This window comes from Heloderma suspectum, chromosome 1 (genome assembly GCF_057233095.1).
Source record: "Heloderma suspectum isolate Gila_16-S chromosome 1, 16-S_ref, whole genome shotgun sequence".
NCBI classification, from domain to species: Eukaryota; Metazoa; Chordata; class Lepidosauria; order Squamata; family Helodermatidae; genus Heloderma; species Heloderma suspectum.
The window spans coordinates 78215002-78241472 of NC_139458.1; the positions used below are offsets into that span (position 1 = coordinate 78215002).

General features: G+C 43.9%; 1 protein-coding gene across 26 annotated transcripts in view; it reads right to left on the reverse strand.

The window, feature by feature from the left end:
• RAD51B (RAD51 paralog B) overlaps window positions 1-26471 on the reverse strand; it is a 575587-nt gene that overhangs the window by 335375 nt on the left and 213741 nt on the right. For 23 of the 26 annotated variants that reach the window (XR_014789909.1, XR_014789878.1, XR_014789868.1 and 20 more), the window contains one exon: window positions 25799-25895. Coding sequence is in view for 20 of the 26 variants with exons in the window: in XM_084848233.1 (XP_084704359.1) it covers window positions 25799-25895 (97 nt within the window). In the remaining 6 variants the exon portion in view is untranslated. Of the gene's footprint in view, window positions 1-25729; window positions 25896-26471 lie in introns of those variants that run through there. The other 3 variants (XM_084848201.1, XM_084848206.1, XR_014789910.1) reach the window with 3 other exon arrangements.

The window sequence follows — 26471 nt, forward strand, 5'->3', positions numbered from 1 at the left end:
ATTCAGATACAGAAAGATCCCAAGAGATGCAATTGGCAGGAGAAATATCAAGGGAGCGGGATGAGCTGGGAAGGTCTCCCAGAGATCTGCAACCTGATTTGAAAGAATTTGGACTCTTGCCTACAAAAGCTCATACCATGCTGCGCTAGTTAGTCTTTAAAGTGCCAAACAGTGCTTCATCCCAAGAAGGACACTTGTATCTCTTCCTCCTGTCAGAAAATGACTCCAGTATCTCCTTCTCCAGCAGCATAAAGCCCGAGCTTCCTCATATGCCATCAAACACAGCAGGGGTGGAACAGATTGATAGCAGGAGTGTTTCATTTTGTACTTCATCATATGCAGCTTGACAATATGTTGGAAATTCATTAGCAAACTACTTCTATTGTAGAAGTGATTTCAGATTGAAAAGAACTTTGGCACGGAATGTTATCCATAGGCAGTCACAATTACACAATGCATAAATAGCCAAATACATTACAAAGACTCGACTGTGCTATTGAACATCATCATAACTGTAACAAACAAGGAGAAACAGCCTTAGGGCATCTCGACACCAGCCTAAAATCTTGCATGTAAAACAGGGCTTTCTGCTTCCATTTTAAATGCAAGATCACAACGACTCCCTTTTTCACGACTCCCTTTTTCACGTGCTTCCTTCTCCTCCACCCCTTCCCCCTCCTCCCCGCATCTGAGTCTTCCATTATCTTTCATTGATCTCGCTTCTCTTCTTGCTGCTTTTACTCTTTTCACAGAGGAAACTGAAGCGGAACACAAAGGGGTAATTTGATAGCTCATTATCTGCAATCTATTTAAAAACGGAACAAAAGGCATTTAGTGCAGGAGACACCTTGAATGATCACGGAGTCATGTCAAGAGCCCGCAAACTTCCGTGAAGGAGCAATCTCAATTGCAGGATAAAAGCTCAGTGTGAAGGAGCCCTTAGTTTCTTCCCATTCTCTCAGCACTGTGCACTTACCTTCCTTTTTCTCTTGCAAAACACACACACGCACACATGCAGCTGAAGAAAAGATGAAGACCAAGATCCAAAGCATCATGCAACTTGTTCAGTATTGTGTTCAGCGATGTAGTGGTGGCAGGTCGTATCGGGGCTTTGTGTGTTGGGGCATTCCAAAACAGCACTCCAAATTGCAATATCACTGCTAGCTGGGGGGGGGGGGACTCCATTTTCCTTTCCAATAATCCATTGCTGTTTCCATGGTAGAAAATATGCTATCCCAGTAACAGCAGTGCTTCCTTAAGGAAAAATATCTTGTCAAAGCAGACATCAAACCATCACACCACAAGGTCACTACCTTAAATCTCACTCAGGTCAAGAAACCAAAATGATTCAAGGAATTAAAAATATGGATAAACAAATACTGTAACAATCTGACAGCTACTTAGAGATCTGAGAGAATGAAACTTGTGCTTTTACTGCATGAGGCTCATCCAAATATTCCTGCTCCTCATTAGTTGTACACTGAAGCATACAAATTCCCAAGGGGAGAACAAACTGTTGCAGGAGACCAAAGTTCTGATGCCATTTTATGTCCCCTCAGAGAGCACATTGGCTCAAACCATTTCCATTTTTGTAGTGAATGTCAAGCTGCACAGGGCAAATTAAGCTACAAGTTCCCACCAACATTTTCTGTTGATATGAACAAGAGAGTGACACCCCCACCTCCTGTTCCGCCAATGCTGGATCCCCTGGAATTGTAAATGCCCCACCTTCTTCTGGTTCTGGTCTAACCAAGCTTCACTGTACTACCTATTAATTGGCTACTGAAAGCCTTGAGAGATAAAGTGTGCTGTACAAAAAGTACTGTAAATCTCACTACCAGGGCACATTTCACTTTTTTTGTTAAACAATCACCACTTTGGGGGGCGGCACACACCTAGAAATCGCCCTGCTAGGACCACCCTTTTGTACAACAAGGTTCACCATAGTCTATAATTGTCCTGGCAAGCCAGATTTTCCTTGAGTTCAAGTTCCCTTTTCCATGGAGCAGTCCCCTTTCCCGCTGAATCCCTTACTCCCCTGAGTATGCCCTTCTATTCCCTAGGTGGATGATGTCCACCTTGCATCCTTGAATCATCGTCCCATTCTCATGTTTCCAGGCAGAATGATATGGAGGAACCAGTAATACCAGTTTTCTCTCTCTCCCTTTTACTCTCTCTCCTCCTGCTTTCTCTAAGTTCCACCACAATTCCCCTCTTGTCCCACCTCCTCTGAAGCTGAAAGCCATTGTTCAACAGCGCCACACACTCTACAAGCACTCATTCTCCTTTTCTCACTTTCTTTCTGGGAAACCTTACCTAGGGAATCATTTAATTCCTATTTGTTGTATTTTGCTCAATGAAGCTCACCCCCCCCTTTTTTTTTCGATAGAGCTCTGAATCCATAGTACTTTACGAAATTCTTGGGTAAGTTACAATGACACTCTGCTACCTGGACTAAACAATCAGAATGTTACCCATGCTTGTCTCCCTTGTGTTTTGGTTGTAACGTGGTAGTTTCGGCTCTAGTGGACAGACAGTAGCTTGTCCTCCAGCTGAAAAGAGCCAGGGGTCACAGTGGGAAACAATTTCCCCACTTCCTTTGCTCGAGCCCAAGCTCCTAGAAGACTATATATGTGTGAAAATGGGAAACAGACTCACACAGTGGCTACAGGTGGATGACAAGATAAAAGGGTGCAACTTGCACATCCATTCCAAACAGCCTTCAGCCTGCTTTTTTTCAAAATTGTAGACCACCACAAACTTGGTTGGGCACTTAGGAAAAAAAACTCTTTGAAATATATATGAACAATCTCCTACTGGAATCATTTGTGGGAGAAGTCAAAACTACTTTGAACATTTATGCCTCCCCTGTTCTGGACTCTTCATTTGGGACCTTATGACAACATGCAGCCCGTTTTTAAAGTGCAGTCCTTTCCCATTATTTTTTTTTTCTAAAGTTTTGGAAGAAAATAGAAATCACTCATTCATGCCAAGCTCCAAAAATCGGCCAATATCCATGTCAGCATTTGGGAAAATGTTAATGTTAACTCAAGGCAGAGTTCTTACATTTTATAAGATCTTTCTGACTCCACTGCAGTCAGCAATGCTTCTTTGTCCAATTACGCTTTTAAAATCATTTTGGGGGCAACTTTAGCATTATCCTGAAATTAAAATCAGAGGAGAAGAGTAGGTGGTACTGAAATGGAATTGAATACATTAAAAGTTGCTGTATGGACAGCATTTCTGTCAATAGCTATTCACCATGATAACTAAAAGGAGGCTTCCTGTTGTTAGGCAGTAAACCTCTGAATTACAGTTGATGGGGTAAGCAAAGCAACATGATATGATAGTCAACACCTTCATCCTCTGGTTGTGAACCTCCAGAGGCACCTGGCTGACTGCTGCTGGAACCAAAATTCTGGACTACATGGACCTTCATCTGATCCAGTAAGACAATTCTTCTACTTGGAAATGTAGGAACATAGAAAGCTGCTTCATACTGTGTCAGACCGTTGGTCCATCTTGCCTGGTATTGTCGACGCTGACTGGTAATGGCTCTCCAGGGTTTCAGGCAGGTGTTTTTCCAGCCCTACCTGGAGATGCCAGGGATTGAACCTGGGACTTCTTCATGCAAAGCAGGCGCTCTACCACTGAGCTACATTCCTTCCCATATTCTGGTTCAGAATATGGCGCCCTGGTTATCAACTAAAATTGACCAATACATACCTTGCTGATATTAACAGATCTTCATCGGCTTCCAAGCTGTTTCTGAACATAATTATAGGTGCTGGGTGTGACCTAAAAAGCTCTTTATGGAAACAGGGTATCTGAAAAAAATGCCTACTGCCATATTATTATGCCAATTCCTCATCAGAAGTTCTGCTCCGCTGCCCCCAACCTCAGGGGTAAAGTGGGTGGACAACTGGAGATAGGGTGTTTTTGGTGGTGGTACTCCAATTGTGGAACAATACTTTCCCCAAGGATACTCAGCTGATGCCTCCTTTGTTGACTTTTAGGTGCCAGGCAAAGTCCATGTGTTCTCCTGAGCTTTTAGTGGATAATTTTAAGTTCTGTCTTCATTTTTTATTGCTATATTAATGTTTTTACTGCTGTTCTATTGTGAGCTTGACAGTGCAATCCTACACATGTCTCAGTAGGACTTACTCCCAGGTAAGTGGGTATAGGATTCCAGGCTTAGTGTGTTATTGTATATTTAAACAGATCATTTTAAAGTTTTGTTTTTAGCTTCGGCAGAAAGGTGGGATAAAACCTTTTAAACCTTAGGTTTTAAATCAATAAACAAACAAAATTTTGAACAGTGTAAGTACTCTATCAGGAACAAATTAAAATAACATTCCAAAGTCCATTTTAGTGTAATCCCTTTATTAGGTCAACTAAAAGATTACAAAAAATGTGCAAGTTTTCAACAGCTCCAGATCTCTTCATCAGGCAAGATGATCTTTTGGTTGGTCTAATAAAGGTATTACTCTAGTATGGACTTTGGAATTTTTCTTATAGTCAGCACAGCTACCTTTGCTTGTTGTGTGCGTAAATTAAAGTAAAAAGATCAAATTGAAACATATCTACATCACCGTAGTATTCCAAGATAGGCACTCCCATGACTGCAAATATTGGGATTTAAGCATTGCAAAAATTGATAGCTGAATGTTTTCCCATGTTTAGAAAAGGGGGGGGGGGAGCTTTCCCTCCATACAGAAAACTAGGATGTCTGGGAAACACAGGCAGCCAAGGGAAAAGGCTAGACTAGGACCTTGATCCTAGTCCATAGGAAATACGTTTTCTCCCTCTCCATTTTGTTCACACCACTGTAAACAAGCTTTGTCTATTTTATTTCATAGACTGCAAAGGCAGCTTGCCCTATTGATTTCCCTGCTTTGACGGTAACAGTGACAATGTTAATCCACAACATGGAGAGATTATATAGGGCAGGAAGTGTAAGAAAGAAAGGATCTGGAGAAAAAGATTTGTTCTCCTCCTCCATAACCCATAAAAGGAGGGTACATACCAGCACAGCAAGTCATCCCCACTCCTCTCATCTAGATTTGTGAAAACTTATTGCCAAGCAGTTAGCGTGTCCTTATGAGGTCAACCCTGGTTGTATGTCGGGCTCAAGCTGTTTAGAGCTCTTTAGATCAAAGCCAACCCTATGAAGCATGCACAGAAGATAATAGGGAACCAATGCAGAGATTGGAGAACTAGTGTTCTCAGTATTTATCACTGTCTGCAGCCTCTGAGCAGCTGTCAAGGGCAGCCTGAATGCTGATTCGGCTTTGCAGAGCAAATCTGCTATTTTGTGTGGGGTTCATTAAGGAGGAGGAATTGCTCAAACAATTTTTTTTAATAGATCACAAAATAGGCTGCTGAGTTTTCTTGCACATATCTAGGCTATTCTGTGAATTCACCTTTCATTCTCTCACACCCAGCTCATGTCACAGCTTGCAACTAACTGATATGACATAGCTCAAGTGCACTGAAGCTAACATTACTATCCTCCTTTCTTTATCTTCTCCACTCAAACTATAATGTTACTGACACACAGATTTCTGAATCAGCAGCAAATGGATTAATTCCTTTCTCTAAATTCTAAACCATTACAGCACACCAAAAATGTGCTCCTATGCACTGCACAGAATTAAAAGTGGACAGGTGAACAAAATGCTCTGGTGACAGAAAAACAGTTTTCAAAAGGAAGGCTTATGGATCTAGCTGATTTAAGCATATTGGAGGAAAAGTCATATGAACAGTTTTGTTTTTGCAAGGCTGGACAAAGCCTACATACATTTAAATACACCCCAAGTCTGGCAAGTAGTGCACTGTAACAAGATCCTAAGGAGAAGTATGCATGTCAGAAACAGCTACAACACTATGCATTTTGAAAATTCTTTTAAAAAATTATCCCGTATTCACTTTCAGTAAGATAGTGCAGAAACGTCAGTCTTCAATAGCCATCTTCTTGGCTAGTACTATTGTTGAAAACGCAGGGCACATGACTCTGTGATTCAGAGTTGAGGAGGGAGAAACAAGGAAATACAACGTCACTGTATTGGGGAGGAACCTAACTGGAAAGGAAAATTTCTTCAGTTTGTACATAAGGATCTTGGTAATAACTAACAATGGGAGGAACATGAAGAAAAATACATGGTCATTACTTTGTGGTCAGGATAAATTACTGTGTTCCGTAAAACTTGCTCGAGTTTGGCAAAGCTCCTGCAAGTCTGAATTTCAAAGCTCAGAGAAGGCTCTTTGTTTATTGATGTTGCTGGACTGGTTTTTTTTTTAAGGCAGGTGTACAGAGAATATTCAGACTGAAACACACTCTCACTAGTTCCTGTTCACTGCAATTTCTAGAGTGGCTTATGGAAATACTGCCAGCAGCATTTCTTGCTACAAGCTGTTACTGTGCAAGCTTCGCTGAAATTAAATATTTTGCTCACAATTCATATCCGTAACTGGATCATTAAAAAAAAAAAAGGCACTCAATCCTAATTATGTGCCAAGAGCAGATAAACTCTTCCATCTGTCCAGGATAGCTGTTCAACACAAAAGAGCATATCTAATGCACTGCATTTCTTGGGTAATCTAACTAGCATCTGTCGAACTGAATTCAGACTTGGGCTATGGAGTGCTTCATATACAGCTCAAACTCTGATGAAATTCTACAGTTACTTAAAAACATAAGAAGAGCCATGCTGGATCAGACCAAGGGTCCATCTAGTCCAACATTCTGTTCACACAGTGCCAACCAGCTACCCACAGGAAACCCACAAGTAGGACATGAGTGCAATAGCACCCTCCTGCCCATGCTCCCCAGCAACTGGTGTACATAGGCATACTGCCTCAGATACCGGAGTTAGCATACAGCCATCAAGACTAGTCTTATCCTTCATGAATTTGTCCAATCCCCCTTTAAAGCCATCCAAACTGGTGGCCATCACTACATATTCTGGAAGTGAATTCCATAGTTTAACTATGCACTGTGTGAAGAAGTACTTCCTTTTATCTGTCTTGAATCTCCCACCAATCAGCTTCATCGGATGACCCCGGGTTCTAGTATTATGAGAGAGGGAGAAAAATGTTTCCCTATCCGCTTTCTCCACATCATACATAATTTTGTATACCTCTATCATGTTTTCCTTTATTCGCCTTTTTTCTAAGCTAAACAATCCCAGCTGTTGTAACCTTTCCTCATAGGGGAGTTGTTCCAGTCCCTTGATCATTTTAATTGCCCCTTTTGGCCCTTTTTCCAACTCTGCGATACCAGTTTTTGGGTGAGGTGACCAGAACTGTTCACGGTATTGTAAGTGTGGTTGCCCCATAGATTTGTATAAGGGCAGTATGATATTGGCAGTTTTATTTGTGATTCCTTTCCTAATTATGCCTAACATGGAGTTTGCCTTTTTCACAGCAGCTGCACACTGGGTTGACATTTTCATTGAGATGTCCACCACAACCCCAAGATCTCTTTTTGGTCTGTCACTGCTAGTTCAGATCCCATCAGGTTATACTTGAAGTTGGGATTTTTTGCCCCAATGTGCATCACTTTACATTTGCTTACGCTGAACTGCATTTGCCATTTTGATGCCCATTCTCCCAGTTTGGAGAGATCCTTTTGGAGCTCTTCACAATCCTTTTTTCTTTTAACCACCCTAAATAATTTGCTGTCATCAGTTATTAGGCCTGATTCATACATGCCATGGGGTCAAGTGCTGAAGTAGTGTAGTGGAGCAGAGTCCCATCCCCTCTACACCATAGATACTCTTCTTTGTGAGCCAGGGCCTCCACATGAATGGGCAATTTTGAAACAGCCCTGTGTGCATGATTCCCCCACCCCCTCCACACACACACTTTTAAAAGTGGCATATTGGCATGAACAGGCCCTCTGTGCAATTGGACATTCACATGGGAGGTTGCCTGAATGGGGGAAGGGCTTTGCCCACCTTCCTCCACACTGTTTGAGCACTAGCTTCCAATAAATGCGTGAACTGAGGCTCCATCATTTCCCAGAAATCTGTAATAGGAAATAACACCCCTTAGAGTGGTTTTCAAGGCTTGTATCAATTAAACACATTTCTGGCACTTTCTTAATGGCATACTTTCCCTGGAGTCAAAAGCTGCTCCAAATTCTGAGGTCATTTGTTTAATATAAAAGCAAATGTTATAGAACAACAACTTCAGGTTTCATCAGCCAAACCCCTATGGCTTTAAAGAAAAAAGCAACCTAATACATTTGCTGTCTTATGAACAAGATAAATTAATTATTGTGTTCCTGTTAAAATGATATCAAATTTCAGCCAGGATTTTCTTCTCTTGCTCCTATTTTTTTAATATGTTAAATACTTCTCTGCTTATTAAGTTTTCATCTTTCTTGCCTGACTTTGTTGCTTGCTGTTCTTGCCTACCAAACATCTGGAGTAGATTTTGTCAGCTGGGTTTAAAGAAAGAACTGTAAACTATGCAGTAATTTTAAAAATTAAATTTATTTATAGCAAAAGCCAGAATCATGTTTTAAATGGTTGACGTTTTAGGCTGGTGGGTCTCCAGGAATGTGTAGTGAATAGTCTTTGCTGCTGTTTTCTCAAGAATTCCCTAGGTGGGATTATGTAATTCTCCATCTTCTACAGGACCCCTTAGTTTTGCACGTCCCATGCCTGAAGCAATTTTATTATACCAATATGTGAAATGTTTTCCGGGGGGTGGGGGGGTGGGGTTGGTAAGACAAGTCAGGCAATACATTATGAATGATTAACAGAGTAAGTGTGCCTTTAATAATTAGAGGATGAAGCATAGCATCAAGATTCATAGATTTGATTCCCAACTCTGCTTTTAAATAAGCATGAGATCAGGGGGCTGTGGCATACCCTCTGTCATTTAGTTCTACTAATTAGATGATGCAGGACTCTTGAATGAGCTGCCTCCAATGCGTTGACAACACCTAACTCTGTCATTCCATTTTATCTGAAACCAGGTCTTGTGATCTTGGTGCTTACCTAGTGCCTAGCTGCAATGATAGACTGGGTAATATGGGCACGCTTATTAAAGCTGAATGTAGACAAAATGGAAGTAAAGATGGTTGTGAAGCTTTGTGACTGGGAAAGAGGGGAGGGGGACATCTACCAGTGGCAGGACTCAGCACCCCGATCACTCAGGTTCACAGACTGGGTCCATCACTACACCTGAAGCTTTACGTTTTGCACATGGCCAATAGCATTTTCCACAAACTTCATCTGGTGAGGAGGCAGCAACTGTTTATTCCAATTTCAGATCTCATGACTGCCATGTATGTCTAACAAAAATGCTCCAATGCCCTCTGCATGGAGCTCCCTTTGCAGTTAAGGCAGAAAGGCTGCAGCTAGTGCAGAAAGCCATGACTCACCATCTCCTGACTACAACTGGTTTCTTGAAGCCTATCATCCCAGTGCTTTAGGGACTCTGCTTGCTCCATGTGGCCTTTTAACTATAAAGCACAAAGCAGTTTGGACCCTACAAATCTAAAATCCCATTAAGGAGAGCTGATTCAAATTACATGACTTTCTCTTCCAGTTTTAATTTTCAAGTTGTCTTGTGACAGTGCCCCTATGTGGTAGCAAAACTCTTTCCTGTGACATACTAGTTTTCCATGAAAAACAACAAAGGGTCTTGTGGCACCTCAAAGTCTAACAAGTTTATTCCAGCATACAATTTTGTGGACACTGTCCATTTTATCCGATGCGTTATCAGGTGCATAGTTTTCTGTGTGCAGGGGGGTGTTTCTTTTCCCCTATAGGACAGTATTAAAATATCAATAAGGATTGCCTTGTTAAATTGAACCAAAGACTGGCCTGGAACTTGCAAATGAGTCATCTGCTGTCTACAATAACTCAAAACAAACATCTAATGCTACACATCTAACCCCCTCCACCCAATCTAAATCTGTGTAACCCCAATTTCAACCAGGATGTAACTACTGAACAAAACCACTGTAATGAAGTAACCAAAGTAACAGCTGCTGTAATATTTGGGACAAGCCTCTTCTCGGGGGGGGGGGGCGTGATTATGTTGTATCCGCATTTACATAAATTGTGTATGGATTGAAACTGTTAGAAAACATCTCAAGATCACCTTTTGCCTATGTGTGTAGTAATGGATCTTAGACTTGAATTTTTTTTAAACTGTGAAACCACTGAAGAAGGTCATTTCTCAGTGTCCTTGGGCATCCTCCTTTAAGTTTAAGCTATTTCCACCCCTAACAACTAATCTATCTTTCTGCCATTTAAATCCACTGTAATTTACATGAACGTCTGTGGCTATCAATATGCAATAGAAATAGACTGCATATTGGAGAAGGGTTGGGGTTAACAGAAGAATTTGAAGGATGTGGTTGACATTTTAAAGTTTTGAAACAAATGTAGGGCAAGTCCATTTTGTTGCCATAATCTAGACCAAAAAAAATTTAAAGGAGGGAAAAAATAAAGTGCCAATTAAACAAACATCTGGCATACTTAAGGTACCTTACTCTGTGATACTTCATATTTTTTTACAAGTTACTTCTGTTCCCTTATATGTAACATTTTCCAGTGCACAGAAATATCCCAAAAATCTGTACAGCACATATGAAGTGTGTTACCACGTGTCCTCATGTCACACATGTACACAAACTCGCACATATTCATGTATACACATGAGGAATTAAGCAATTTCCTGAAGAAATGTGATGTGCACAAAGCAGAAACATTTTGTGGGCAATAGCTACTTAAAGCAGGGAAATCAGCTCAAAAACAACCATTAAGGTTCAAAAAGACAAGTTTTTATTTTAACCACCAATAAGTTACAGCACAGAAAAATTCTTGGTTAGTATACCCCCTAGCACATGGCCTAGTATACTAGTTCTAATAGGTTAAATCTAGAGATAGATAAAGATGGATGTCTGGGAATTTACGCCTGCCAGTTAAGGAGTGGGGAGGAAGGCACTCTGGAAATGGCAAGGCAGGGTGTCAAGAATGGGTTAATAGAGTAAGGAGTTGGAGGACCAGAGGGATAGTCACGTACACAGCAGACACCCGGAAATTATTGGGCCTGGGCCATTATTCAGCCGGGCAGCTCAAGGCCATAAAGTTGCTCTGCATAAGGGGGGGAGGAGATAACAACAGTGCCTGGCGGAATGAGGTATCCTCCTTAGACGGGCAGGATGGGGTGATCTGGAATTAAGCTGGGATTAAAAAGGTAAAGGTAAAGTTGTCCCCAACCAGTCGTGTCCGACTCTAGGGTGCGGTGCTCATCCCCGTTTCTAAGCCGAAGAGCCAGCGCTGTCCGAAGACGCTTCCGTGGTCATGTGGCCAGCATGACTGAACACCAAGGTGCACGCAACGCTGTTACCTTTCCTGCCAAGGCGGTACCTATTTATCTACTTGCAATTTCTTGCTTTCGAACTGCTAGGTTGGCAGAAGCTGGGACTGAAGACGGGAGCTCACTCCGTCATGCAGCACCCGGGTCTCGAACTGCTGACCTGCCAACCTTCCAGTCTGCAGTTCAGCGTCTTAACCACTAAGCCACTGCAGCCCTTAAAGCTGGGATTGGGCGCTGCCAAAATCTGCCTGGAGTTGCTAGGGCCAGACCTTAAAAGGAGAACAAAGAAAGAGGTGAGCATCTTGTCTTGCCCTGATGATACCAGGGGATGCTGCTGGTCGCTGGTTATCCTGGGAGGCCCATACTTTGATATGTACAGGATAGTGTAGCTGTTGTTGTTTATTCGGTCAGTCGCTTCTGACTCTTCGTGACTTCATGGACCAGCCCACGCCAGAGCCTCCTGTCAGCTGTCGCCACCCCCAGCTCCCCCAAGGTCGAGCCCGTCACCTCCAGAATATCATCCATCCATCTTGCCCTTGGTCGGCCCCTCTTCCTTTTGCCTTCCACTTTCTCCAGCATCAGCATCTTCTCCAGGGTATCCTGTCTTCTCATTATGTAGCCAAAGTACTTCAGTTTTGCCTTTAATAGCATTCCCTCAAGTGAGCAGTCTGGCTTTATTTCCTGGAGTATGGACTGGTTTGATCTTCTTGCAGTCCGAGGCACTCTCAGAATTTTCCTCCAGCACCACAGTTCAAAAGCATCTATCTTCCTTCGCTTAGCCTTCCTTATGGTCCAGCTCTCGCAGCTATAGGTTACTACGGGGAATACCATTGCTTTAACTATGCGGACCTTTGTTGTCAGTGTGATGTCTCTGCTCTTCACTATTTTATCAAGATTTGTCATTGCTGTCCTCCCAAGAAGTAAACGTCTTCTGATTTACTGGCTGCAGTCAGCATCTGCAGTAATCTTTGCACCTAGAAAGACAAAGTCTGTCACTGCCTCCACGTTTTCTCCCTCTATTTGCCACTTATCAATCAAGCTGGTTGCCATAATCTTGGTTTTTTTGAGGTTGAACTGCAACCCAGCTTTTGCACTTTCTTCTTTCACCTTCGTCATGAGGTTCCTCAGCTCCTCCTCGCTTTCAGCCATCAAAGTGGTATCATCTGCATATCGGAGATTGTTAATGTTTCTTCCAGCGATTTTAACTCCAGCCTTGGCTTCATCAAGCCCAGCACGTCGCATGATGTGTTCTGCGTACAGGTTGAATAGGTAGGGTGAGAGTATACAACCCTGCTGTACTCCTTTCCCAATCTTAAACCAGTCCGTGGTTCCGTGGTCTGTTCTTACCATTGCTACTTGGTCGTTATACAGATTCCTCAGGAGGCAGACAAGATGACTTGGTATCCCCATACCAACAAGAACTTGCCACAATTTGTTATGATCCACACACTCAAAGGCTTTAGAATAGTCAATCAAACAGAAATAGATTTTTTCTGAAACTCCCTGGCTTTCTCCATTATCCAGCGGATATTGGCAATTTGGTCTCTAGTTCCTCTGCCTTTTCGAAACCCAGCTTGTACATCTGGCAATTCTCGTTCCATGAATTGCTGGAGTCTACCTTGCAAGATCTTGAGCATTACCTTACTGGCATGTGAAATAAGTGCCACTGTTCGATAGTTGGAACATTCTTTGGTGCGTCCCTTTTTTGGTATGGGGATACAAGTTGATTTTTTCCAATCTGTTGGCCATTCTTGTGTTTTCCAAATTTGCTGGTATATGGCATGCATCCCCTTGACAGCACCATCTTGCAAGATTTTAAACAGTTCAGCTGGGATACTGTCATCTCCTGCTGCCTTATTATTAGCAATGCTTCTTAAGGCCCATTCAACCTCACTCTTCAGGATGTCTGGCTCTAGCTCACTGACCACACCGTCAAATCTATCCCCGATATTATTATCCTTCCTATACAGATCTTCCGTATATTCTTGCCACCTTTTCTTGATCTCTTCTACTTCTGTTAGGTCCTCGCCATCTTTCTTTTTGATCATACCCATTTTTGCCTGGAATTTACCTCCGATGTTTCTAATTTTCTGGAACAGGTCTCTTGTCCTTCCTATTCTATTATCTTCTTCTGCTTCCATGCATTGCTTGTTTAAAAATAATTCCTTATCTCTTCTGGCTAACCTCTGGAATTTTGCATTTAATTGGGCACTGGCAGGGTGGACACTGAGCCCATAAAATCCCAGAGTAGTTCTGATTCTGAGGAAGAAGAGCCGCTCCTGGGAGAGGAGCGCGCTCATCCTTCCCAGGGCCAACAGCTGACAGAGATTCCTCCCACCGGCATTCCCAGCATAGATAGCAGTCCTGGGAGTGAGAGAGCGTGGGAAGCAGACTTGCTGGACGCGTGACGCCGACGCAGGGAGCGGCGCCAAATGGAGGGCGCGGAAAGGAGGCGTAGTGCCCGGTTGGCATGCAAACAACGGTTGCGCCCAGAGGATCCAAGGGAAAAGGGGAGGGACTCTCCCTAGCCCATAAGTTCAGGGTCTGTCAGTGATTCTCCTTCAAACGGGGACCAACTGTTCTAACTTAGGGCATAGGTACTCTGCTGCTCATATCTAGTATCTGCTGCTATCATATCTGCTGCTCATATCTGCTCATATCTAACAGTAGAGTTGTTAAGTTGTAAAAGAGGAATAAAGCTTTGAAAAGAATCCCTTTGTCTGTGTCTGAACTTGGCTACTGGATTAGACTGAGAGAGGCCCCCAAGGAGCCCTTGACAGGCATATCTCCCCCTATCACTCTTTCCTTTTGCTTTCCTTCTTTCTTGGGCTGCTTCCAGCATCTCAGCAGAAAGCCATCTTGCCTTCTTGGTTTTCTTTTTCTTTGGGACGTTTTTTGTTGCCACCTCCTGAACAATGTTGCGAACTTCTGTCCATAGTTCTTCCGGGACCCGATCTACTAAATCTAGTCCCTTAAATCTATTCTTCACCTCCACTGCATATTCATGAGGAATATTCGTGAGCTCATATCTAACTGATCTGTGGGTCTTCCCTATTCTCTTTAGTCTGATTCTAAATTGTGCAATAAGAAGTTTGTGATCTGAATTACAATCAGCTCCAGGTCTTGTTTTTACCAACTGCATAGATGTCCGCCACCTTTGGCTACAAAGGATGTAGTCAATCTGATTTCGGTGTCGACTGTCTGGTGAAGTCCATGTATAAAGTTGTCTCTTAGGTTGTTGGAAGAGAATGTTTGTTATGCACAGTGAGTTGTCTTGGCAAACTTCTATCAGCCTATGTCCTGCTTCATTTTGTTCTCCCAGACCATGCTTGCCTGTAATTCCAGGTGTCGTTTGACTACCCACCTTAGCATTTCAGTCTCCTGTAATGAAAATAACATCTTTGTTTGGCGTACTACCCAGTAGGTGCTGCAGATCCTCATAGAACTGATCTACTTCTGCTTCTTCAGCATCTGTGGTTGGGGCATATATTTGGATCACTGTGATGTTAAATGGCTTACCCTGAATTCAAATTGAGATCATTCTGTCTCTGAGCACTGCTTTAGCCACTTTATTATTAATTATGAAGGCTACTCCATTTCTTCTGTGGTCCTCTTGTCCACAGTAGTAGATCTGGTGGTCATTTGATGTGAAGTGGCCCGTTCCAGTCCATTTCAGTTCACTGACACCCAAAATGTCTATATTTAATCTTGACATCTCCCCAATAACCACATCCAATTTGCCCTGGCTCATAGATCTTACATTCCAGGTTCCTATGGTGTGTTGATCTTTAGAACATCGGATTCGTCGTTCACCACCAGCACCATCGGCTGCTAGTTGTCCTTTCGGCTTTGAGCTAGCTGCGTCATCACATCTGGGGCTAGCTGAACTTATCCTCTGTTCCTCCCCAGTAGCATTTTGACCATCTTCCGACCTGGGAGTCCCATCTTCCAATGGTATACCGACATATCTCTGGTTGTACTGACTTTATTGTTTTCTTTTGGGAGTACACGCTTGGAGAGTGGTGATCTCTGAATTGGATTGCAGATTTGTATTCAGTCGGTGAACTTGTAAAATCTTGTAACACCCAAACCCTTTTTCCCTATCCCCTTCTCTTTGCCCCTTTCCTTACCGATAAACTTTATCCCAACTTTCTGTTGGTGTGACCTGTCTGAGTAACTTCAGTGCTAAATACACTGCCTTTTGGCCTGGGTGGGAGCTACTGGGTTAATTTGGGAAAATTGGAGATCCAGCTGGGTTGGTTCTACCTTGCAGGATTGTTGGACATGGTGGCAGAGGTGGGATAAGACACTGAAGTTGTTCAGGGAGTTGCGGGGCACGGAGGCATTAGAGAGAGGGAGACACCAGGGCCAGGGTATACTCCCAAGGTTTGTTGTTTTGTTTAGTCAGGGAATATGCAGGCATCGGCCCGAAGTGGATCGGACAAAGAGGAGGTTGTTTCCTCCCAGTTGCCTGGAGCAGAGGCTGGGAGTTCGGCTGTCACTGAATGGGTGGTGGAGGCTTCTGCCTCTGGATTGGGAGAAGGCGAAGTACCAACTATGGCTATGGAGGTGGCAAATTGGCCTATGGATTTACCTGCTGCCCCCCCAGTTAGTGGGAACCGAGAGAGCCCGGTACCGGCCTCTGAATCAGATAGCCTCCCTAGCAGTGCCGAGGAATGGAGGCATGTTTCCCAAGAGGCCCATGCCCGGCAGATGAGGCCGATGGAATTGCAAATTGAAGTGTTGAAAGCCCAGTTGGGGCCCCCAGAAGAAAGGAATGTGTTTGCCCAGCTGGGTCGTAAACTTTTTCCGGTTTATCAGCCAGGGCAGGATGTGCTTGGGATTTTCTCTCTGTTCGAGCTAGCCTGTGAAGATCAACAGGTGCCACCCCACCAGCGTATGGCCCTCTTGAGGGCTCATGTTATGGGAGACTTGGCAGATTTATTAGGATCTGTGGCTCGTTCAGATGCTAATGACTATGAAATGTTTACGGTCCTAGTAAAACAGCATTTTGACCTGTCTGCTGATCATTGAGGCCAACTGTTCCGAATCTCCAGCCTGTGACAAAGGAGAGCTATGTCGCCTTGTCGGGAAGACTAGCGAAGGCTATGGACATATGGCTGGAGGCGGCGGGGGCTCGGTCCTTTGAGAAGCTGTGGGAACTGGTAGGGCTGGAACAATTTTTGTCCTTACTCCCTTTGGAATTGGCCATTCTAGTCAGTGACAGGAATCCCCAGACCTTGCGAGAAGCCGGGCTCATGGCTGACCAGATGAGTATCCATCGCCAGAGAGACTCTTCCCGATCTGTGTGTTCCAGGATTTTTGGAGGAGCTAGTGGCGGGGGAAGTGAGAGAGGGGGCGAACCCAAAATGACTAATGGCCCCCTGAGAACAGTGGAAGTGACCCAGCGGGAGCCTCTACCTAGAGACACGTCCACCCCCTAAACAGGGGGCTGCTATTACTGTAAAGAGGTGGGCCATCTGAAACGCGACTGCCCCAAGCTGGCTCGGAAGAAAGCGATGGAGACCCAGCCAAAGGTCACGATGATTGCCCGCCCATGACTCCCGGCTGTGGGGTCCTCTACTTCCGAATGGGTTGAGGAAGACTGGAAAGGACAAGTTGCACCTGGGCAGCTGCTGCGTAACCTAGGGGCAGCTGGAGGGGAAAACGGCTGCCCGTCAGAAACCCCTTTGCCAGTCGCCCCGAGGGCTTGGAGAGATGCTGAAAGCATCTTCAATCAACTGGAACTGACCAGTTCCAGTTCAATCAACTGGAACCGACCAACACAGTTTTACTGGCTTGGGCACCCCAGCTACTGGCTCCCCAGTGGGAATGCAGCTGGTACAGTCGGGACAGATCAAATGGAGCCAGATGCAGTTTTGTGAATGTATTGTTGCTAATGGGGCTCGAGTCAGGGCTTACCAGGACACAGGGGCAGATGTAACGGCAGCAGACAGATGATATTTGGAGGAGAGGCAGCTTAAGGAAGGCTGGACTTATTCCGTCACTCCTTATAACTCCCCAAGTATTGAGGTTCCTGTAGCTAGAGTCCGGGTGGAGTATAAGGGCTGGAAGGGGGAATTGGATGTGATTGTTCATCAGGAGGAGTCCTCCGCCCCATGGCATATTTTGATCGGGAATGATCTTGCTTACAGGGCACAGATGAGGGCCGTTACCCGTAGCCAAGCTGCTAAACTGCTGGGGGCAACTCCTGATTGGGGGGCTGACTCGCTAGAAGGCTTTCCTAGGGCTGAAACCAAGGCGGCCGCTGCTAGTCCTCGGGCCAAGGTAGACGACGGAGACTTGGAACGGGAAAATAAAGATGGAGACACCCTAGAGACAGGGGGTAGTTCTAGTCCAAGCTTCATTACAGCCCAGATCTCTGACCCTACCCTCCAGACTTGCCGAGAAGAGGCTGCCCAGGGTATTGCCGATGTTTCCTCAGACTGCCCGGCCTGGTTCCTGTGGGCGAATAGCACACTGTACAGAGAGTTCGCCCCTAAGGGATGTGGGGCGAAGTGGACCCGCCAACGTCAGCTGGTTGTCCCCCGAAGCTTCTGAGAACAAGTTCTCCGTTTGGCCCATGAGGTGGCATTGGGGGGGGAGGCATTTGGGAGTTAAACGTACACAGAGTATCTAAAGGTTTCTACTGGCCTCTAGTGGCCAAAGCAGTAAAGGAATATTGTGCTTCCTGCAAAACCTGCCAGAGAGTAGGTTTTAAAAAAGATCATCCTAAGGCTCCGCTACAACCTCTCCCTTTGGTGGAGGCTCCTTTTGAATGCATCAGTGTTGACATCATGGGCCCCTTTAACACCCCGACTAAATCAGGAAAGAGGTTCATTTTGACAATCATAGATTTCGCCACCAGATATGCGGAAGCGGTGCCTTTGTCGACTATCACAGCTACCACTTTAGCTAAAGCCTTGCTTTCCATTTGTTCTCGTCTAGGAATGCCCAATACCATTTTGTCAGATGGGGCACCGGGTTTGTTTCGGGACTCCTGCAGAAGATATGGGAGATCGGGGTGTTGAAACTTCTTTTAGTGTTCCCTATCATCATCAAACCAATGGGTTGGTAGAAAGATTTAATCAGACATTAGGCCAAATGATTCGGGCTTATGTACTCCAGCATCCAGCCGACTGGGACCAAGCCTTGCCGTTTTTGTTATTTGCCTACCAGGATGCACCTCAGGAGAGCCTGGGATTTTCACCCAATGAACTGATGTTTGGCCGAGAAATCCGGGGAGCCCTGGCACTGCTACGAGCTGAGTGGAAGGGGGCTGTGGCTTCTTCTCCCCAGTCAGTGGTGACCTTTATGCAGAACTTACAAAACACCTTAAGAGACGTTCGGGAAGAGGTTCAAGCTAATCTGGCTCAAGCTCAAGAGGGGCAAAAGATCTGGTATGATTGAAAAGTAAACTCTGGGTGTTTCAACCGGGAGACCAGGTGTTGGTCCTTAAACCCCTTAAGCCGGATAAATTATCTGTGAAATGGGAAGGTCCCAGGGTAGTCCAACAGCGATTGGGGGAGGTTAACTATCTGGTGGTCTATCCCAATTCAAATCGACGGTTGAAGGTATTCCATGTTAACATGCTAAAGCCTTATGTGAGTAGAGAGCATGTGGTGTTCCGATTCTTGGTCGAGAAAGAGGAGGTGGGGGAAGTGGTGGATATGCTGGAAGAGTGCCATGACCTGGGGGGGGGTAGAAGATGTGGTCCTCCCACCAACTTTGACTACGTCGCAGCAACAACAGCTGGAGGTCCTCTTACAAGACTTTAAGTCACTGTTTTCTGCTGTGCTGGGGTGGACCACCCTAGCCAGCCATTCTAACATGACTGGAGACCACCGCCCTATTCAATCTTCCCCCTACCATGCTACAGGCAAACATGCTGCAGATATTGCCCGAGAAATTCAAGCTATGTTGGAGATAGGAGTCATCAGGCCATCCTGAAGCCCTTGGTCCTCTCTGTGGTGTTAGTAGAAAAAAAAAGACGATGGGGGCATCAGATTCTGTGTCGACTATCGAAAATTGAACTTATTAACGCAGCCAGACCCCTACCCCATGCCCAGGATTGAGGCCCTTTTGGAGGATCTGGGGAAGGCTCGATAAATCACGACCACTGATTTGACTAAGGGGTATTGGCAAGTGCCCTTGGACGAGGAGGCGATTAAGAAGTCGGCTTTCGTCACCCATCTCGGCCTATATGAATTTGTAGTACTCCCCTTCGGCCTGAAGGGGCCCCCCAGTACCTTTCAAAGGTTAATTAATGGGCTACTGAATGGGTTGGCAGCTTTTGCCTGTGCCTATTTGGACGACGTAGCTATCTTTAGCCAGACCTGGGAGTCCCATTTCGAGCATGTTCATCAAGTGTTTGTGAGCCTCAAGGAAGTGGGTTTAACTGCTAAAGCTTCTAAGTGTCAGTTCGGCCGGGGGGAGGTTACCTACCTAGGCCATAGAGTGGGGGGAGGTACTACTAAGCCTCTTGATGCCAAGATAGCGTCCATTCAGGATTGGCCGGTACCCAAGACTAAGAAGCAGGTCCAGTCCTTCTTGGGCCTAGCTGGGTATTACTGACATTTTGTCCCTCACTTTAATGACTTAGCGGCTCCTTTGACAGATCTGTGTAAAAAGAAGCAGCCGATCCAAGTGAGGTGGATGGCTCTATGTCAACAAGCCTTTGATCAACTGAAAAAACTATTGGTAGACTACCCGATTTTACAGGCCCCAGATTTCGAGGGCCCTTTTGTTCTGCAAACAGATGCTTCCGAGGCAGGAATGGGGGCTGTTCTTCTGCAAGAGGAGCTCGATTGAGAGTTGCATCCGGTGGTCTATCTGAGCAAAACGTTGTTGCCCCGGGAGCGGAACTTGGCCACAATGGAGAAGGAGTGTCTAGCCATTGTGTGGGCTTTGGGCAAGCTCAGACCTTATCTGTGGGGCTGGAAATTCCTGTTACAAACTGACTGTTCTCCCTTGTGCTGGCTAGACCGGGTCAAAGGGTCCAACCAGAAGCTGTTATGATGGAGTTTAGCCTTGCAGGACTATGACTTTGAGGTTTCTCATATAGCGGGCAAGAAGAATATCCTGGCTGACAGTCTCTCCCGGGTGCATGATGGAAGCTTTCAAGTGGGGAAGGGAGAGGTTGTTAGTTGGATAATTCAAGAGTGCTGAGTCTTGTTTGGGGGGGGTAGTTGTTTCTTGTTTTTAGGAGGGAATAATATTTTAGAAAAGTTTTTAGACATAGGTTAAGTAGAAAGAGAGAGACTCGGGAGGTTGTCCCCCGAGTCCTCATCTTTTAAAGGGAGGGATGTCAAGAATGGGTTAATAGAGTAAGGAGTTGGAGGACCAGCGGGATAGTCACGTACACAGCAGACACCTGGAGACTATTGGGCCCGGGCCATTATTCAGCCAGGCAGCTCAAGGCCATAAAGTTGCTCTGCATAAGGGGGGGAGGAGATAACAACGATACCTGGCGGAATGAGGTACCCTCCTTAGACAGGCAGGATGGGGTGATCTGAGCTGGGATTGGGCGCTGCCAAAATCTGCCTGGAGTTGCTAGGGCCAGACCTTAAAAGGAGAACAAAGAAAGAAGTGAGCGTCTTGTCTTGCCCTGTCGATACCAAGGGCTGCTGCTGGTCGTTGGTTATCCTGGGAGGCCCATACTTTGGAATGTATAGGGTAGTCTAGCTAGCTTTATGTTTTCTTTTGGGAGTATACACTTGGAGAGTGGTGATCTCTGAATTGGGTTGCAGATTTGTATTCAGTCGGTGTACTTGTAAAATCTTGTAACACCCAAACCCTTTCCCCCTATCCCCTTCTCTTTGCCCCTTTCCTTACCAATAAACTTTATCCCAACTTTCTGTTGGTGTGACCTGTCTGAGTAACTTCAGTGCTAAATACACTGCCTTTTGGCCTGGGTGGGAGCTACTGGGTTAATTTGGGAAAATCGGAGATCCAGCTGGGTTGGTACTACCTTGCAGAATTGTTGAAGAGAGACCAACAATCCTTCACACAGTGTTTGGGAAGCTTGAGTGCTAGTGAAAAGGTGGGCCAACAAGGGGTAGAAATTATAGATTTAGAGGAATACAATGAGAAGGAAAAGGAATCAAACTGTTATATTTACCTTGTTTCAGAGTAAAGGGAGCACAAAGCACTTCCTGGTTAGTCACGGTTACTTAAAAAATCACAGTGGGCCTAGGCTACCCTCTGATCTCCCACCTTTTGGCTATGAATTCAAAATAGGTATTGAGTACCATGTTGCCCAGGAGAAGAGCCAGGTGATGGGGAGACCAAATGGAGGCTTAGCCATCACATTTCAGTTACAAATGTAAAATTTAAAATGGAGAGCCTTAAAACTGGGCTCTTCCTTAGACCCTGACTACTTCGATGAAAATAACAAACACAGATAGAGGCAAAAGAACTAGGAAGATGAGGCAAGGAAGGGAACTTTAAAAAAAGAAGCTACAAAAAGAGTGGCTAAATAAGTGGCTGCGATTGACCTGAGACCTTTGTAGACACTTCCACAATGCCCTAGATTCCCTGCTTGACCGCTACCACTGGACTCAGAGCCAGCAACTCATGTAGATGGTGCAGCCCCTGCACGGCCCCAAAGGGGCATGCAGGCAGCTCACAGGGTGAGTACATCCTGCATGGGAACAGGCTCTAAGCTCAAGAGGCGTTTCACCAGAGACATCTATACAAGGCAACACAGATGCAGCAAGGTGGTTCAAGCTATGGCAGCGGTGGGCTACGGTACTGGAAAAGTGAGCTCCGTGCCAGAGGAGAGCGGTAAGTGTTCTAGGAAAGGATCACAAAGAAGGGTCCTAAGAGCCAAACAACCCCCAGGTGATTATTTTTAGAACAGAACTGAGACCTACCATGGCAGAACAACAAGAACGCCCACAAAAAGAATGTGCCAGGTGCCCAAGCCCAAGGGCAATGATAGATTTTAGAACAAAGAGCACAAAGGACTCAATGGCTCTGAGGTTGGACTATGGGTGGGATCAAACAAAAGGATAAACAGTTTGACTCTGGGGTATGAAATGAGACCTCAAAGAGGTTCCTGGATACTTTACTGAGTTAAAGCTAGTTGACTGAGCTTTAAAAAAGCCATGCATCTGGGAGATACAGTACAGTATACAGAACAAAAGACATCAGGTGGTACTCTAACCAGTATTCTATCTCAGGATGGAGACACTTCAGGATTTGGCCATGTTTTCCCCCAAGGCTTTGGACTGACCCATTTAATGATACCCTTGTGTGATGGAGAAATGGAAGTCAAGTAGGCATATGTACGTACTTGCAGTTCCATGGGAGCAATTTCCTTTAATTTAATCAGTATAGGGTAGGCATAGATAATTAGATTCCAGCCCCCTTGAAGCCATCTGGGGCTCTTTTCTCATTCCTGGCAGCCTCCAAGCCTCTGCTCTGACTGCCTTTCTGGGGGGAAATGTATCTTTAGCTAAGGTACCAGGGTGATGCCAGTAAACATGCAAACTACACCCTATATGTGTACAAAAAGCTAAAATGTCTGAACTCCTCTTTTACCAGAGAGATAGGATGTTTGTTTATATATGATATCTCACTCTTCAATAGGTTCCTAGGGTGGCTTACCAAAATTACCACTATCAGCCTTCATAGCATGGATATGAATTCAATCAAATTTCAAGCCTCCTTCTGTTCTTCAAAACACTGATAACTGAACATATTTTAAGTAGCAGTTAAGAAGACAGTGTGGGATATCTTCAATTTCCTATTTAAGGACAAATTATAGGTCATTAATCAGCAGTATTGAGGCTACAGCATGTTCTAAGAGTTACAAGCTAGTTCTATCTTCTCCAGTCCTTGAGAATCGAAAACATTGGTACAGGCCTTGAACAATGTGGGAGCACCACCTTCTCCTTTGAAGCCCAAGCTGTCTAGGCCTGGGAATGATTCCATGAACTTCAACATCATTTGGACTTAATTCCTTCGTGTCACAAATCTTTAACTTTTAATGGAGTGATTCTAGTTATGCATATGTAAAACTTACTTGAAATGTGATCTTTCTACCATTTACCCGGTGTAGCCATAGTCTTTCAATTAGTATTAACAAGACTTTTTTTTTCCTCCATCCACTTCCATCTAATGTTTGAGCATAAACCCCAGTGAACATTATAGACGTTAATTTGAAGGGGATACAATTAGCAGATACTGGGGAGCTGTACAGTGTGACAACAAAATGAAATCCAATACTCTAGCTGTTAGAAGAAATGGAGTGCTGTCAGTTTAGACTACTCAAAATGATAACCCAAACCGGTATTTTATTAGAACTCCAATGTATTTAATCTCAGGAACCTAATTCCAATGGATTTGTGGCAACAAAGGATGCCTAATCACTTATGATTTGTTAAAAAAAACTTTCTAGTAAACCTGAGTATTTGACAATTGTAAATCACTTTATTTCAGAGCATGCCTTCATGACGCACAGAGGCAAACTATTGCTGCCATCAAAAGGGGCTTGAACAAACAAGTCTGCAATTGATTTAAGCAGTTTGCTGCCGTAACAAAGAAGAGAACAACCCAGCATGTGTTAAAATGTTATTCCCTCAAGTGTTTTTCAATTTCTAACATGCTGGAACACTTTATGCTTGAAATGCTTGTTTAAACTTCTCACAACCAAACAAATTCTGAGACTTCTTTGTGCTCGGCTTTTTCAGAAGAATTAGTAAATGTTACTTTGGTCAAAGATGCACAACTCAAGTCACTCTGGGTGCCATTTTGACATTTTTACTAACTAAAGAGGGTTGTGTCACTACTTTAACCGGAGAAAAGCATTTTTCTTTCGATGTTAATTAATTGTCAGCCTGGTTTTTCTTTCTGCATCCCACAGAATGCTTCTCTCCTCCCTCTTTGTTAACCCTCCCTTCTTTTCTGTCTCTACTCTATAACACATGCACGCTCGCACGCTCGCTCACTCTCTTTCTGTATTGCCCAAGTTTTTCCCCTTTGCCTACAAACTGTCTGCATTTCTATGAACATAAAAAGAACCGGAATCAGAACAAACCTAGCCCAGCACCCTGTTTTCACAGTGGCCAGCCACATCCTATGGGAAGCCAGGGAGCCATGGCCAATCCCAGCTCCCTGGCACACATACCAACATAATATCTGTATTTACAAACACATATTTTTCACATTCTTGCATTACAATTTTCTGAATACACATAAAATATTTTATGTATGCATGTAACCGCCCCCCCGTCCCTACAAGTGATGCGACCAACAGTTTCAAGTTATGTCCATCGATGGAAGGTATACATCTTTCCTAGTTCAATGTATTTAAGCCTACTAGCATAGACTGTATCACACTGTAGGGCAAATAACATACTAGCAATAGTCATTTTTAATTGCTTTTATGAAGTCTTTCTAGTTAGAAATAAGCAATTAATAAAATATTTTAATCCCTAAATTTCTTATTTTCTGTCTAAAATACGTCAGGTTTCTATTATATTTTCCATCAGTATGAAACTGTTCCCTATCCATGTTGCAACGTATATTTGGAAGTATCCAACAGGGCGCAACCACTAAGGTAAATTACATTGCACTAGCATAAACTACTCTAGAGCATTAACATATAATAGCATATAATAACATTAGCATTTGCGCCCTATTGGATACTGTCCATAGTTCAGATTAATGCATCACGGATAAGGTAATGGACTCAGAAAATTGCTTTTAATTCTGCCACCGACTCCTATAATTTCACTTTGCCCCAGTTCTACAAAGGGCATGCTATAAGTATAAAAGCTATAAAGAACTTAGATAGTGAAGAACTGGATACTCTAGGGATAAGAGCACATGATTAGATGGAAGATAATTGTTCCAATTGCCTCATTTCCATATCCTTATCAGATGCAGGTTTTTAACAAAATCAGGCTGTGTTACATCATACACAAGTTTCAACAGCATAATGTAGTACTCAGATCTGCACTTTGCTACGCTACATTTGAAACAAAACAAGGGATGGTTCAGGATGCACAAGTGAATATTTGTTCTTTCTCCGACAGAGCTAAGCTGTTTTTCGTTTGAATAGCTGATAATTACTGTCAATTCCCGGTTTCATCATATCACGTTAGATCAGCAGAAGGATCTAGCTAGTCCCTCAAATATCTTGCCTCTAACATTAGGGGAAGTTCTGTAATTCACCAACTCAGCAGATGCTTAGTAATTGTTTTAAACATACTATCAAACAAATCACGGGATGAACATTCTATGGTCTAAGCATGTAGATTTTAGATTAATACCATTTACTGGTCTATTAAACATTTAAACTTTTCAAAGGTTGAACTCTAGCTACATTTTATACTGGGTCTGACAACCACATTTGTGTTGCCCCTTAAATATGAACAAGAGACTTACGACTGGCAGCGGAGATTTGTGTTAGAGTCAGGTTTCAACTGTAATAAAAAAGATTGCTTACCTTCAGACAGGGACAAGTCATCAGCTGGAGACAGCAGGTCTGCTTGTACTGCAAGACCATTGCTTAGCCACGTGGTAATCTGATTCGTCAAGATAACCTGCAAACAGACATGGAGAAGGAAAATGTATTCGAATTATAAGAAGACAGAAACTACAGTAGTCCAGTCAAGAACTGGAATGTATAGACAAGACAGACAACCCTCAACACCCAGGCTAATATTCAGCTATTTCAACTCCTTCCTAGAAAATTTGGAACAACTATAAGAGCATCTTAATAGAATGTACAGAAAGCAAATCCTTTCAAGTAAACCTTTCAAGATTACCTCGCGGCTTCACATTATACCTCATCTCTCTGATAGAAGAAAGGGATACCTTTGTTGAAAGCGAAGATTGGTCCAGAGAGAGTAAATATGTACGAAGCAGGATGAGAAGTGATTAATGTATGGGGTTGGGGTGGTGTGAGTTTGTGCAAGAAGAACCAGAACAATGGGAAAGGAGTAAAGCTAAAGAGCCAGATGGGTATACCCAACAAGGTTTCTTCAGCTGGCATGGCACGGAATATTTATTAAGATGAGAATAAGGACTGATGTGTGACTTCATAACATCTGAAAAATACTGTGACATTCAATGAATTTGCCAATTTCCTGTTAAGCCTGCAGAGAGCCTCTGCTTCT